The sequence below is a fragment of the Lytechinus pictus genome, chromosome 5, assembly GCF_037042905.1.
Source record: "Lytechinus pictus isolate F3 Inbred chromosome 5, Lp3.0, whole genome shotgun sequence".
NCBI classification, from domain to species: Eukaryota; Metazoa; Echinodermata; class Echinoidea; order Temnopleuroida; family Toxopneustidae; genus Lytechinus; species Lytechinus pictus.
In genome coordinates, this window is record NC_087249.1 from 52275018 (window position 1) to 52290235 (window position 15218).

At 35.4% G+C, this 15218-nt stretch overlaps 1 protein-coding gene across 1 annotated transcript in view; it reads left to right on the forward strand.

The window, feature by feature from the left end:
• LOC129261281 (protein furry homolog) overlaps positions 1–15218 on the forward strand; it is an 83013-nt gene continuing 67795 nt past the window's right edge. The window contains exons 1-7 of the mRNA XM_064099236.1: positions 1–126; positions 5488–5702; positions 6228–6281; positions 8310–8440; positions 10603–10633; positions 12147–12277; positions 13666–13828. Of these exons, the coding sequence (XP_063955306.1) occupies positions 96–126; positions 5488–5702; positions 6228–6281; positions 8310–8440; positions 10603–10633; positions 12147–12277; positions 13666–13828 (756 nt within the window). The 5' untranslated portion in view covers positions 1–95. The remainder of the gene's footprint in view (positions 127–5487; positions 5703–6227; positions 6282–8309; positions 8441–10602; positions 10634–12146; positions 12278–13665; positions 13829–15218) is intronic.

Here is a 15218-nt window from a genome sequence, read left to right on the forward strand (position 1 = left end):
AGCCACACCTTCAAACCAAACATTTCTTGATGAATACAAAAAACTGGGTGTGAATCTAAGGATGGCTTCTCCTGAGGTATAAAGAAAGCTTCATCATGTCTTCAAGGAGAAGTGAAGAATACACAGGTAAGCACATTTGCTCTGGAGCACCATTTGATATCATGTTGAACGTTTAAGCCAGCTAAATGCTGCCTACATGTACATGGAAAGCCATTTTCTTTAAACCGATTTCTTGATGAAGAATTGCATTTTTTTAACACAAAACGATTGTTTGTAGCAAGAATTAGATTTCTTGATATTTTTTGTATTGTTAACAATTAACAATTCTTGATATCAAGGAATTATACATGTACGAATAAATGAGGAAACGGCTTGTCATACGTTCGTCGGAATATGCTGACTTAAATGCCTTGCTGTGACAGCTCCCTTTGTAGCATTTGGGTGATTTTTATTTTATGAGGGGAAGAAACCGCTGTTGGGAAAAATGGCAGTCTACGTGTATTCTCTTTATTGTGGGAACATCATCATGGTCTAGTGGTTCTGACCTGCCTTTCAATCAGAGGGATGTGGGTTTGATTTTGTGTGGAATTCATGTACAATGTGAACTTTTTGTCCCAAAGGATAGACATCATCTAGAGCCATTTGGAGTACAGGACTATTCAATTAAATGCAAAAAGGTTTAAATTGATGGAAAAAGTAAGCAAAAGTTACTTTTGAAATAATTTGTACCCAAATAATGTATAAGCTTTTTTTATAATAAAAAAATCCACTAAGATGTCCTTCAACCTTTAACATGTAGATGAAGATGCATGATGAGATCTTTTGTTTGATGAAGTTTTATACTTAATATATAATTGGTAATAGTAAAAATCCCGAAGAAATATATTTTGACAATTGAACACTTTGTGTACACAATCATCTAGACATTTGACCACAACTATACATTTAGGCTGACATGCTGTACATACTGTACTCTATACAGTATTTTGATGGATATGATCGGAATAACAGCCAATGAGATATATGAATACTGTACACTGTGTTCACTATAAAAGCACTAGTACAGTGCCGGCTGTGTGAAATGTCTCGCTCATGCCTGCGAACACCCTAGGGTGCCCGCTCGGCTACCCCCGTCTACCCGAGCGCATTTGAGGGTTGAATCTAAGGGTGCTACCCCGGGGGGGCCACTTACATTGACGAGTGGATACCATGCGCGACCAAAAAAACACGTAAAAAGGATGTCCTTTTCACGAAAGGGCACGTTACGTACGTAACGTGATAAGGGTGTCAAAAACACAAAAATAATGAAAAAAGGGTGTCTATTTCGCTAGGAAAATTACGTGTTTAGGGTCGAATTTGCGGGAATGATAAAACAAAATTAAAATGTTTTATAAAGGATGTCCATTTTGCCCCAACACTTCGTGTTTAGAGTCCGATTTGCGCGAGGTGTAGAAAGTGGGGTCGTACTAAACCAAATAAGGTAAAGCCGACGACCGAAGGACCCATAACAATAAAACATTCTTGTACTTGTTTAGGGGTTCATTTCAGGGAATACTTGCCAAGAGTATCGTTTTGTTTCCAATACTTGTTAAGGGTAGGGTTTCACGCGCCAATACTTGTTAAGGGGTGCATTTTCAGAATATGGAAATTACGTGTTTAGGGTGCTTTTCGAGACCCCATGGTCGCGCATGGTATCCACTCGTGAATGGAAGTGGCCCCCCCGGGGGTGCTACACACCCGCATTCACCCTAGGGCGCATCATGACGTTTCCCGTGGCCAGCACTGTGTATTACAATGTATATGTACTAAGTACATGTATATATCAGCTGTGTCTGGTTTTTTTTTTCAATTATTTAAACCCCAAATCACAATAAAGGATTCAGTATCACTAAGAATATGAAATCATACATGTACAACATAATACATTAGCAATACAAATTTGTATTTATTTGTGTACACCCTTGGAATTACATGTACATGTTCTTTAAGCTACATGTAGATGAGAAAGTTCAAGTGAGTGCACATATAGTATCTGGATAGCATCAGGGTAATTGTCAGCTGGAAGAATAATTGAGGCCTTCCTTTTGGTTGTAATTTGATTATCAGCGTGATCCACTAGAATGAAAAATGAGTATTACTGATCAGACTGCCATGTGGTTTCGGGTATCATGTTTCAATGTTTTCTCCTACCATTAATACACTGATGCTTGATGCTGAATGATGCATGTTCTACAATGTACATACTGTACATATACATCTAGGCCTACATGTAACTTTGTCATATTTGTTGATTCTTGGAGTATGGCATGCTTGGAGCATTGAAAAAATTACCTAAAATAGACTAATGACTTTTTATAGTGAATCTTGAAATTATATAAGGAAACAATATCAGGTGCATGGAGCTGCATTTTCAAAGATTACACTGTATATTTTTTGAAATTTTCATCCCACTCCAAGCTGAAAAAAAAAGATTTTCTAACAAAAATAACAAATATGAAGCTGTTGTTATGATATTTTAGTTTGATTTGCAAAATACATCCTCTAAACATTATCCACATAAAAAAAAATTAGGACATAAATCATGCACTGTTATGATGTACACTGATAGTGATCAACCTTGTAAGAGGATTTATTTATCCAAATTCATTATAGAGACTTTCAAGAAGGCCTTGTCTGTATTAAAATGATCAAAATTCTAGTTTCCATTTTTCTGAAAGCATCCCTGTATCTGAGTTGTTTTGAACAAACATTTAAATTTCCTTGTTTCACCCTATAAATAATTGTGTCTCCCGGTCAAGTGTAATCATGTGGCCCGATCTCGCTAGCACAGGAAATTTTAGAGATTTGATTTCTTATCATGATAGGAAAAGTGTTGAATTCATAAGATATCATAGATCCTAACTGGGGCACCAGCCTTGTGGCAAGGTTTGGCAAAGAGCTTGAGCTTTGTTGTTTCAGAATTCAGATATACATGTATGAGAAGGGTTTCATGAAACAATTAGTCAGTGATTTTCACTGACATCTGTTATAAGCTACTGAAATCCAGGCAGCTGATTGGCTGAGAGCAAATTTGGCACAGTGTAAATCACCAACAAGACACTTGGTGAAATGCTCCCAATGATATCTGTAGCAGGATGTACAGATGACAGAAATGAAATGAGATTTCTTTAACATGACTGTACTTTGCATGCAGTTAGCAAATAAACAAGTCTCGTAGCGTTTTCACATGAGAGCATGAAAATAGTGATGAAAAAAAAAGCCTGACATACATTGTAAAGCTTGGTAAAGGTTTAATGAATAATTTCTGAATATCATCTATAAAACTTTCCAATCTTATCATCTCATTATTCTTCGTGAAATTGAATTTTACCTGTGAGGATAATGTTTACATGTAGCACACCTCTTGGTAAAATATTTTTTCTGAAACCCACAATGCTACAGCCACTGTGAAGTGGAATACAAGTTTAAACCATAGATAATGTACAAATTCATAACAACCAGCATTTTCGAATAATTTCATTACAAGTTCATACTGCATTCGACCAAAAGGCATTTTATGGGAGTTGCTGCGACTCTGTTTGGCATTCAATGATTTAAGAGATAGAGCAACATCGATCTGGCAGTCCACAGTGGCTGCCTGAATTTTCAGAATATTTCTATTTCAGATTTCCATTTTGGAACATTAAAATATGGGTTTTTTTATTTTCATTTTCATACCTTATTATTTGCCAAGAAATTAAATGTTTTTAGTATTTTTCAGCTTACCTGTTTTGAAACAGAGATCAAATGACCATCATACAGACATTATTATTATTTATTTGACCAATATAGAAAGTACATACACATTAGAATAAAAAAATTACAGTACATGAACATGCAAAAAAAAGGGAACGGCATGTGGGTCAGGGGGAACAAAAGCGAAAGCCATCACTGTTGCCCGAAGGCATGAGCCCCCAGACATGCCGCTCCCAAGACATAAATAAAATATATAAATACTCTTACACAAAATATTGCACGTTAAAAAAGGGAATACTGAAAAGGGTGCCAAAATAATTGATTAGATAGTCTTGAGATGCATTTAAAAAAAACACCAAGTGCTGCAAAATCGTAGAAATATAACATAGTAAAAAATTAACATCTCGGCGCTGAACAGTAATATGAAAAGGGCATTCTAAATAAACTTGCAATAGAAATTGGAAATTCAAATATATTTGATTAAGCAGATCTGGTGTAACTGCCAAGTCTCACGCACTACATGTGTGAGACGCTCGTATTTATACATGTAGGGTCTCATGTGCATCCTCTCAAATCTTTCTCACGCAAGTGTCATATCATATCCCCATATACATGTACATGTACAATGATCTCATGCCGATTCACGGAAAAATCACACTCATACATGTAGTTGGGTCTTTGAACTGGGCATCTCTGCCAAGGAATTAAAAAAAACTCTACTATGAATTTGCTCTTCCATATCATTCTATTCAAGACTCTATGAAATGTCATCAAGAAGATTTTCATCTCTTATTTGCATGACTTGCTGGAATTATATAACATCAATCTATAACTCGCCCACATGTTTCCCCTGTATGGTGATCACGTGCAGGGTTCAGTCATCCTGGTTAGGCAATATCATGATGACGTTTCAGAGAAGAACCTTAATTAATTTTTGACAGGTCTGTGTACAGAAAATTTTGAATTGTGTCAGTGCAATTAAGGATACCATACTGCAGGCCATTTACCTACTAGAGGGAATGAAAGGTCAGCTGAAATTACACTTATAGGAAGAGAAGTGATGAAATGCTTCCCCTTTTTAGAGAAATTGTCATGAATGATTGAGAACCCCTAGATGTGTTTTTTGAAGGATGAGATTTCTGGTGCGAGGGGGGGGGGGGGGGTGAGACAACTCTCACCCATAGGCTGCTATAGATACAAAATCTGATAGACAGGGTCACAGGGAACATGTCACCCCCCCATCTTTGCCTGTCACTGTGTTTATCCAATCCTGTGTATTTGCATCTTCTTTACATTTAAGTCTATACATGTGGCTCAGTGGCTGTGCATACCCAGAGATTGTACATTTTACTAGTACATACATACATGTATCATATGTACAATATGTTGTATGATAGATACTTATAGAATGTTATTGTAGTCTGAGACAGTCGGAAGGAAATGAACCGATGTTCAGGTAAATATGATTTTCATAAATGTTGACTGTGTTTGATGAGTAGAGAATCCTTCAGTGCATGAACATATTCATACAGGCAATTTCAGCAATATGGACACAAAATCAAGCCAGTGGGTGCATGTTCGATGGTAATCAAAATGACTGAGAATTGAATCAGAGCTCAATAAAAGGTCATCAGTCGGATTTGCTGTGGGTAACATTCTGTATACAAACAGCTTTATGAGCCCTCACCCAGCTCTGTATTTCTTTTTTATTATTATTCATCTTTCTTTCTTGAATCCATCTGTTTTATCCAGGTTCAAACCTGAGCCTGGCCACCAGCTCGACCTCCGATGTATCTTTGCCGTGGATAAGGAGGCCGACGGAGGAGGACAAGCAGGATGCGACGTCGACGACCACCATCCCGTTGGACACCAACGTGAAGCCTGGTCAGTATGTCCTACAGAGTCTGTTTGCAGAGTTTACCATCCAAGCAGAGAGGAAGATAGAGAGGATTATGACAGAACCTTTGGTAAGGAATAAAATAAAAGGAATCAAAACAGGGCCCTGTCTTGATACAAAAAGTTGAGATTGATCTGATCAATCTCAACGCTTTGTAAGATGGGACCCAGGTTTTCTTTAATTGGTGCGAGGATTTTTTTGGCAGAAAGGCGGAGACTAATAGATCAATGAAATAAAGTGATTCAATGTCACCAAAGACTTTGAAAATAAACCAGTTTAAAGAATAAATTTCCTTATCTACAAGAACTTCTACTTCCTGCATCATCATCTTTATCATCATCATCTTAATGCATCGACCCATTAACATTCATTCATTTTAAAAGTCATTTGTGTTGCATATTTTTGCATCAAATTTTACAGAAAATAATTAAAGAGCATTTCCTTTTATGGCCAAAAATGCTAATACGGTATTAAAGCAATGTTATTTCCTGTAGTTAAAAAGACTGATGTGAATATATGAAATGAAATGTAATACAGTATATTTATTGTGTGTGAATGATCATGCAAGTTATCAATATCTTATTTCACATTACAGGAAAGTCCTTTGGCAAAACTGCTTCAGAGAGGAGAGGATCAGCAATTCGACCAGGTGCGTTCCCACTATTTTTGTCTTTCAACTGCTGATAGTACTTTGAGGATATGTATATTAAAATGTGTTTGTATCAATCCAATACTAAAACTTGTGAACATATAAAACACAAATATTTAGAAAACATCCTGGTGGTTAATGAAAATACCTCGTAGTGATAGAAAAGCACTGGAAAGGACATTTCAATTTCAGTCATTATATTAATTCCACTTTACATTGCAAGTATCACATGGCAAGTTCCCCTAAGTCTGTGCAGTCCCCCTTGTCTGCGCACACGCGTACATGTATCTGCGCGATTCTAGTAAAAGAAGATAAGCAACAAACACACACTTTACACATGCAATACATAGACAGATATTCATTTAAAAATCTGACTCAAAATGGTGGGAAAATAATGAATTTAGGGCATTTCATGTGACAACCTCAAAATGCAGCCTTTCTGATCAAAATCATTGAATCATGTGCAAAGAGAATGGGTGCGCAGACATGGGGTACCATTTTTTTTTTCAATCTGAAAATGACTGCCCAAGTTTTTTTCCAAGAAATTCCTATATCGCTTTCAAATTTTTATAAGATATTTGGTAAACTAATACTCTTAATAATATAAGGAACATTATTAACTGAAAGATTTTGTGAAATGAAAAGAAATTCATGTTAAATCTTAACTCAAATTGTTAGGTGCGCAGACTTGGGGACCACCATCTACAAAACAAAAAAAAATAGCAGATGGAAATGAAACTGATGTGATATATGTAGAAACTCAAGTTATGATATCATGCTCTGAAGAAATGACTTTTGTTTCATATATTCTGTGTTTTGAATGAAGCAATGCCCAAGGTTCAATTAATCTCAGTTTTACATCACATAACAATCTACGAATAGAGGAAGCATCTTTGCAACAACTGTTTCTACTGATTTCCTCCATTTTACTTACAAATTCCTGCCTGTACTGCTCTCGACAGTACTTAATGGTGTAAACAGAAGACAAATGAAAACACAAAAAATGGGACTTTGCCAATACTTTTATCAAGATATCAAAGCTAGGATGATGAAAATAGAAATCTCCAAGTACTGTCAAATAATGCCATACTGCATTTTTTGGTCTAGTTTAGGGACCCGTGGAAGATCTATATGTTGAGCTACCCCACAAAACATTGAAACAAAGTCGTCGCTACATGTCATCTATTTTCTTCTGTAAATGTAGTGTGATTATATATGTTTGTTAAAGACGACTGTAATTGTGTGAATCAGTAATATATTTTATAGTTTAAATCATTGGTTAAACTGATAATGAAATTAGTTTATTTGAGGCATGCCTTAGTTAGCATGTTGCTATTAATGTGCTAGTTCTAATAGCCAAATGTTTTTTGTATGTGATGTAATGTTTCATGTAAATGTACATGACAGTGGTGGCTGTTCTGTTGAGCTCAGGTTTATTTTAAGTTTTGGTTGAAAGTTGTGGTTTAACTACATGTATGGATAGCCCAACTATGGCAGAAATCTGTAACAGTACAAGCTTAACCTATGACAGGAAATGATAACTAAAATCGTTTTTTCACTATTAAGGCACTGGGAAAGAGCAAAGCCAATATTACATATAGAAACAAATAATGTAAACAAACTTTTGACACCTATGGCTTCCCATAATGTTAGCACAGAGTTAGACCCTGGGCCCTGTCTTACAAAGAGTTACGATTGATCCGATCAATCGTAAATCTATGGAAATCCATCAGTGTCATAATTTTTTTCTACAGGATATTTGCACCATGTCCTTTGTATAAAACAAAGAGAAGCACAGAGAATTTTCAAGAAAACAATGAATGCATGAATATGCATCATAGTTAGAAAATATTTTGAACAAACATGCATGATAGATGTTGTCAATGCTGGCCGTCCATAGTTGCGATTGATTGGATCAATTGCAACTCTTTGTAAGATGGGGCACTGGTCTACATGTAGTTAAACCGGACTTCACAATATGGGCCAGTGAGAGCGGGTAGTGAATTTAAATCAATTTTATTTTGACAGTTGCTGAGTTCATTAAGTGCGGTTGCTGAGCATTGTCTACCATCGTTACTCAAGACTCTTTTTGATTGGTATTCTCTTCAAAATGAAGAAGATGGAACACAGAGACAGAAGGTGGCCACAAAGAACAAAGGGTAAGTACACACTTCCTTGTCTTGAAATGTAATGAAAATAATAATTCATTTGCCTTCTAACTTTCTTGATAAAAATATAAAATGCTGTATTATATCAATATTTAAAGGACAAGTCCACCCTAACAAAAAGTTGATTTGAATATAACAAGCATACTCTGAAAATTTCGTCAAAATTACAAAATTTGATGTAAAATAAAGTTATGACATTTTAAAGTTTCGCTTTATTTCACAAAACAGTTATATGCACATACCGGTCGGTATGCAAATGAGGGAACTGATGACATCACTCACTATTTCTTTTTATTTTATTATATGAAATATTCTAATTTTCTTATCATTGTCCTGTGAAACAAAGTTTTATTTCTCCCTGAACATGTTGAATTACCATTGCTTAACATTTTATGGTACAGTCAAATTGTTCCTCATTGTCAAATCTGCAAAAATTGAAATAATGTATACTTTGAACAATAAAAAACAAAAGAAATGAAATAAAGTACACATCAGCCTTTATTGATACACTGTGAGTGCTGATTCTCAAATTTTAATCTCCTGTCAGATTTTTTCTCTCGGGATAATTCCCATGTTAGATCATTAATGCGCTTGAATATGATTAAAAGTTGTGAAACATACATTTAATGTTAATGTATCTCTCATATTTTCTCACTTCAATGGATTAGACACTCACACCATGTTATCTTTGTTTCAATTTTCTTGAAACAATTTTTGGAGATTGTTTCTGCATATACCTTCACCCTTTTCTCATACTATACAGTGCGTATCAAAAAAAAGTTTACACTTAGAAAAATTCCTGTATAAATATATAGTTGTAATATCCGGAAGATTTTTCCACATTTTAACATTGGTACAGATCCATTTAAGCAAATGACGATATAACTGTCAAAAAATATTTCCGCTTGAGTGAGCACCACTTACTTTTGAAAAGTAAGTGAAAAATGATTTGTGCAGAACTTTGAAATTGTTATGCGAGTAAAAGTAGACCTTAATCATGAAGAACACGTGGAATTTAGCTAGTAAAATTGATTTGAAGATATCTTTTACCTTTTTTAACTTCGAAGAGTGCATTGCGCCCCACCCCACTCCCGCACACACCGAGGCCATTGTGACAATATTTGCTTTACACTGAGCTGTTATTTATATGAAATGGGCTAGGCTTGATTTTCATTTTGTTAATCATTGTCAAGCTTGGAAAAAGTGTGGAGAAACAAGTATTAAATGAATGATGAAAACTTAGTGAAAAAATGCTGGAGATGTCTGATATAAACTTTTTTTCAGATTCAGTTATGTCCTCAGATCCAGCTGGCACAAAAAGGGTAAAGGTTGTGCTTACTAAGTGTTGAAATTTCAATTTGGGAGGCGAAATTGTTACAAAATACTTGAATGTATCCGTTTTATTTCAATTGACTAAAAGTGCAAGGGAAATGTATGAGAAATGTTTCGCAGGGTAAGTTTGATTTCGCCTTTTCCCCTTGACACAGCGTGAAAACAAGCATTTCTGCGCAAACAGATTTCTGCGAGCTTTACAAAAAGGGACATTGCTCACTCAAGTGTAACATTCTGTCAAAACTTTTACTTTCTTTGGATAGATGAGATCCAAGCCCAAGATTATATATATGTGAAAAACTTACCCACATGTTGTATATTTTTTAATTCCCAGGGCTTTTTCAAAGTGTAAACTTTTTTTTTGATACGCACTGTAGAGACCTACCTTTTAAATAGATAAATTTGCAGTCGTCATTGTATTTATTTTATTCAATATCTTTTCCCTTTCATATAGATTTAAAAATTATATAATTTTGGTCTTTATACCAATTTTATTTCAATTGGCAATAGCAAGATGCTATAGTAATAGTGATCAAACATGCATGCCTGCTATTTTTGTTCCTTTTTTCTTATTCATTATACTATATATGAAATTTGGGAATACCTACTCTGTATGATGAAATATATTTATTTATTTTTCATATTTGTTCATACGTTTTTGCTTTCATAGTTGGCAGTTATGATAGGTAAAATTATACTAATGAAATAAAAGGTTAACAGTGTGAATGATTGTTGTATCTGCTGTCAGGAACAGGATAAAAAACTAAAATGTGACAAAATAGCCAAATCACCATGTTATACTTATCATCTTTTTCTTGTAGGGAGAAGGATTACCTGTCTGAACGAAGAGATGTAAGTATAAAATTGCTTTCATGTGGGATTCATTGATTTAATACTTTATTCAAATTAAATAGTCTGCTCAAGTTCAAGATGATGAAAAAAAAATAGATAAATGCATACTAATATAGCCATGATGAAAAAGCAAAACCGAAATGATTCTTGGATGAAACTCTGATATTTTGGGATTAGATTTGCAATTTGATAGAAATTGGATTTATAATAAGATATTATCTTCTAAGGTTTGAAGACCTGGGTCCTGTTATACAAAACTTGAATAGCGATTGATCATAGGACTCATTTTTATGATTGACTGTAGTGATCATTACATGCAATCGTTAATCTCTGTGTTATTGGCCCAGTGTGCAAATCATGATTCCTACTATCTGTGATCCATGAGTCTGTCGATATCAAGCCATATTTAGGCGTATTCAGACCGACTTGAGTTCGAGAAAGCCAGGAATTCTGTGATCAGGAAAATTTCCCTGATCTGCCCCAATCAGAAAATATCAGGTAATTCTGCCAATGTGAAAGCAAAATACTTCCCAAAAGAAAATACCCGCTATATAAAAATAGTAGGAACTTGTCAAACTTAGAGAACATTTGCAAGGATTTTTCCAAGGTTGCAGGTGTTCTTGCAGCATGAAAGCAAATTATGGGAACTTTCTTGACTCCTGTGAGCAGTTGGGCGTGAATGCGTTGGCCTTGCCTGCTATTCAGACCATACTGCACATGCTCGTAACTTCAAGAAATTTCCCCCCAAAGGGTTTTCTTTGGGTCAGTGTGGATGCAGAAAGAAAATATCCTGATCAAGTTCTCGAAATTCAATTGGTATTCCGGTGATCGATTTGGTCTGAATACGCCTTCTGAGACATCATACAATGGTAGAATGACATCATTGTATGACAGATCCAATTATGATCACCCCCAGTCCCAGAAGTGTTCAGGTGACTTCAACAGGATGTGACAGATGATGTCTTGGCATATCTCTAATTACCTAAACAATTCCAGAGGAAAAATGACTTTGACACATGGATAATTGGATGTCAGGCCAAGTATGTTGGCAGTAGGATGGATAAGACAAAATTGGTATTGTTACATGTTAGAAGGGGGGTGAATGAATAAATTGATCAATGGATGAAAAGACTGGTGAATGAAAGGATAAATTGACTGATGAATGGATGGATGGATGGATGGATGAATGGTTTGCTGGATTGATCATAGATAAATTAAAATGAAATTTGAAAAAAAGGAAGAATGAAAGAAAGAAGGAAAGAATAATGAAAGTTGATAGAAGAATGATACTAAATTATGATTCTATGATAAAGATGAAAAATCTGAATGTAAGAGATACTGATTATTTTTTTTTTGGAGGGGGAGAATCATAAAATACTGCGGGTTTTCATGTTAAAGAAGTTTTTCAAGGCCAAATAATATACACTGCAATTTTATTTTTTAACTTTTTTTTATATATCAATCAAAATGTTTTAATTTATCTCCCTGTCCTTTATTTTGTTTTTCTTTTTAGCTTGCTGTGGATTTTCTATTCTGTCTGGTTCTGATAGAAGTCTTGAAGCAACTCCCTCTTCATCCTGTTCCAGATAACATGATCTCACACATTGAGACCCTAGCATTCAGACATTTCAAGAGTAGAGAAGGGTGAGTTTGAAAGAGACTTTATCTTAATAATATGATCGCTCATGTGAGAACTTTGAGTCTTAACTTGAGATACACTCATTTAGTCTCTGAATGGGATAGAGACTTTTAATTTGAGATACTCTCATGAATGCTCCGAAATCGGACATTTTAAGAGTAGAGAAGGGTGCGTTTGAAATATACTTTATCTTGATTGTATGATCACTCATGTTAGAGCTTTGAGAGTCTTAACTTGAGCTACACTCATTTAGTCTCTGAATCTGATAGGGACTTTAACTTGAGATACTCACATGAATGCTCCAAAATCAGACATTTTAAGAGTAGAGAGGGGCAAGTTTGAGCGAGAGTTTAATATTAATTAGTATGTTAATATGGTCTTTCATATTGAGGCTATGTGTCTGGAAAGGGCTTAACTTGTGACTCTGACATTGAGACTCTTAATAACAGACATTTCAGGAGTAGGGAAGGGTGAGTCTATCTTGATATGATCACTCAGGTTGAAGGTTTGATAGTCTTAACTTGAGACTATTAAGATTCCAACAGAAGAATATTTAGAGAAGGCTGAATTGGAAGGTCAAGACCATCTCAGAAAAATGTGGATTTGAATCAATAAAGATAAATCAAAGTAGCATGAGTGATGGCATTTTAAAGTTTTGCTTATTTTTCACAAAATAGTTATGCAAAACTAGTGACAGGTCAATGATGTCCCTAACTATTTTTTGTAAAATTAAATACAATACAGGTGTATTTCAATTTTTGCAGTTTTGACAATAATGGCCAAATTCACTGAACCACACGATGTGAAATGGTAATTCCACATGTTCAGGGAGGAATAAAACTTTATTTCACATGGAAATAAGGAGAAAAGTGAAATATTTCATATTTCATACAATGAAGTACAAAAGAAATAGAGAGTGGATGATGTTATTAGTCCCCTCATTTGCATACCGACCAGGATGTTCATATAACTATTTGTGAAATTAAGCGAAACTTTAAAATGTCATTACCTTCTTTTTTTACATCCGATTTTGATGAAATTTTCAGTGTTACACTTGTTGGATTTTTCTCTTTTTTTTTATTGAGACACTCACGTTAAGACACTTGAAAAAAAAAATAAAAGTGGAGGGTGGGTTTGAAAGAGGGTTTGTTTTAATGACATGATTACTCAGATGGAGGTTCTGAGTCTAACAGAGAGTTTATCCGAGACACTCCTTCAGACTCTCATATTAAGACTGGAGCATTCAGACATTTCAAGAGTAATGAAGGATGAATATTGAAGGAGGGTAAAATCGTTTAATACATTAATATTTCAACCTGGCTTTAGCTCATCAGTTGACCCCCTTCAGAACATGAACTCAAATATTCATATCTCTTCTTCATTTTACTTTTAGACTGCAGAGTGGAGTGAACACAGAGAACATTCACATCATAGCTGATCTGTATGCTGAGGTACTGGGTGTCATGGCTCAAACCAGGTTCCTCTCTGTTAGGAAACGCTTCTTCACTGAACTCAAAGAACTCAGATCAGAGCCACAGAATGTCCAAACAACTCAGGTATTGGTCTTGAAGGTTCTATAATGTCTACTACATTTATATAAACTCTTTGTCAACAACTACTACCTCTGAAAATCTCAAAAGAAATAAGATCATGAATTTGTTCATGATTATTCATGACATTTTATAATAATTGAAACTGTTAAATTGTGATTATATTTAGGCCTGGGACTTTCGGGTATTTTTGTCTTCGGGTACCCGTGGTAATTTTCGGGCGGGTACCCAGGTACCCGAAAATCATGGCGCATGAAATATGACTGGTGGAAAAAACCCATAGGTGACGTCATCCAGCCACTGCGCCGCAAGCAAAATTATGAATGAAAATATAGTAAACATGCGCAGTGCAAGCCTCCCGTGCCCCACGCAGTATTCCATCAAAACAAGTCTGCAATACTCTGTCACCTTGTACCAAAATCGACCTAGAATTCCACTTTCCTATATTTCATATTAATTATGAAAGGTATTCTCGGAGGATCTGTTTTCTCACCTATACCACACAGGTAAGCAAATTTTCATTACTTGCTTTCCGTCAAAATCTTACAAAGTAGCGTCGATATTACAACATGTTCGTGAGTTTGTAGAATCTATCGCTACGTGCACAAAGTCAATCGATTTCCGGGTAGTTTCGGAGCGCTGGATGCGCCAGCCAATCACGATCGTGTTACCATAAGGTATATCGCTAAGCAGAACCGCAATGCATTATGGGATCGAAAGGGGGGCAGTTAGCTAGCTCTGCGGACGTGCAGAGCTAGCTAACGGCCCCCTTTTCAATCCAATGATGCATTGCGCGATTCTGATTAGCAATAAACCTTATTTTCGGTTTATGATGAACTGAAAATGGTAACACGAACGTGGTTGGCTGGCGCTTCGTATGCTCAAACAGCAAAAGAAACATGGCGATGATCGAACGATCTCAGTCACATCATCACTTGAAAAACTTGTATATTTATGGATATTTCGAGGGTAATTGGTGAGATTCAAAATGAGACTTTTGTGATGAGTTACAATCATGTCTTACACTACGCAATACAAATCAAATACGTTATACTGGTAAGCAATTTTCGGGTATCGGGTATTGATTTTTCAACCCGGGTACCCGAGGCTTCCGGGCGGGACCCGGGTACCCGGGTTTTAGTCCCAGCCCTTATTATATTGCTATTGTCATGTAACTATATTGTTCAGGAGTAAAATATCTATTCTATTCCTTATACATCTTATTTATAGATATTTTACTTGCATCATTGCCAGGTGGCAACTCTAATGTATAGTGCTCTCTTGCTTTTTGTTTACCATTTTCTTATCTTTAAACAATTATCTACTTTGTATGTGTCTGTATGCATCTGAAAATTGACATAAATTTATTAAATTTTATGATTATTCATGACTATTC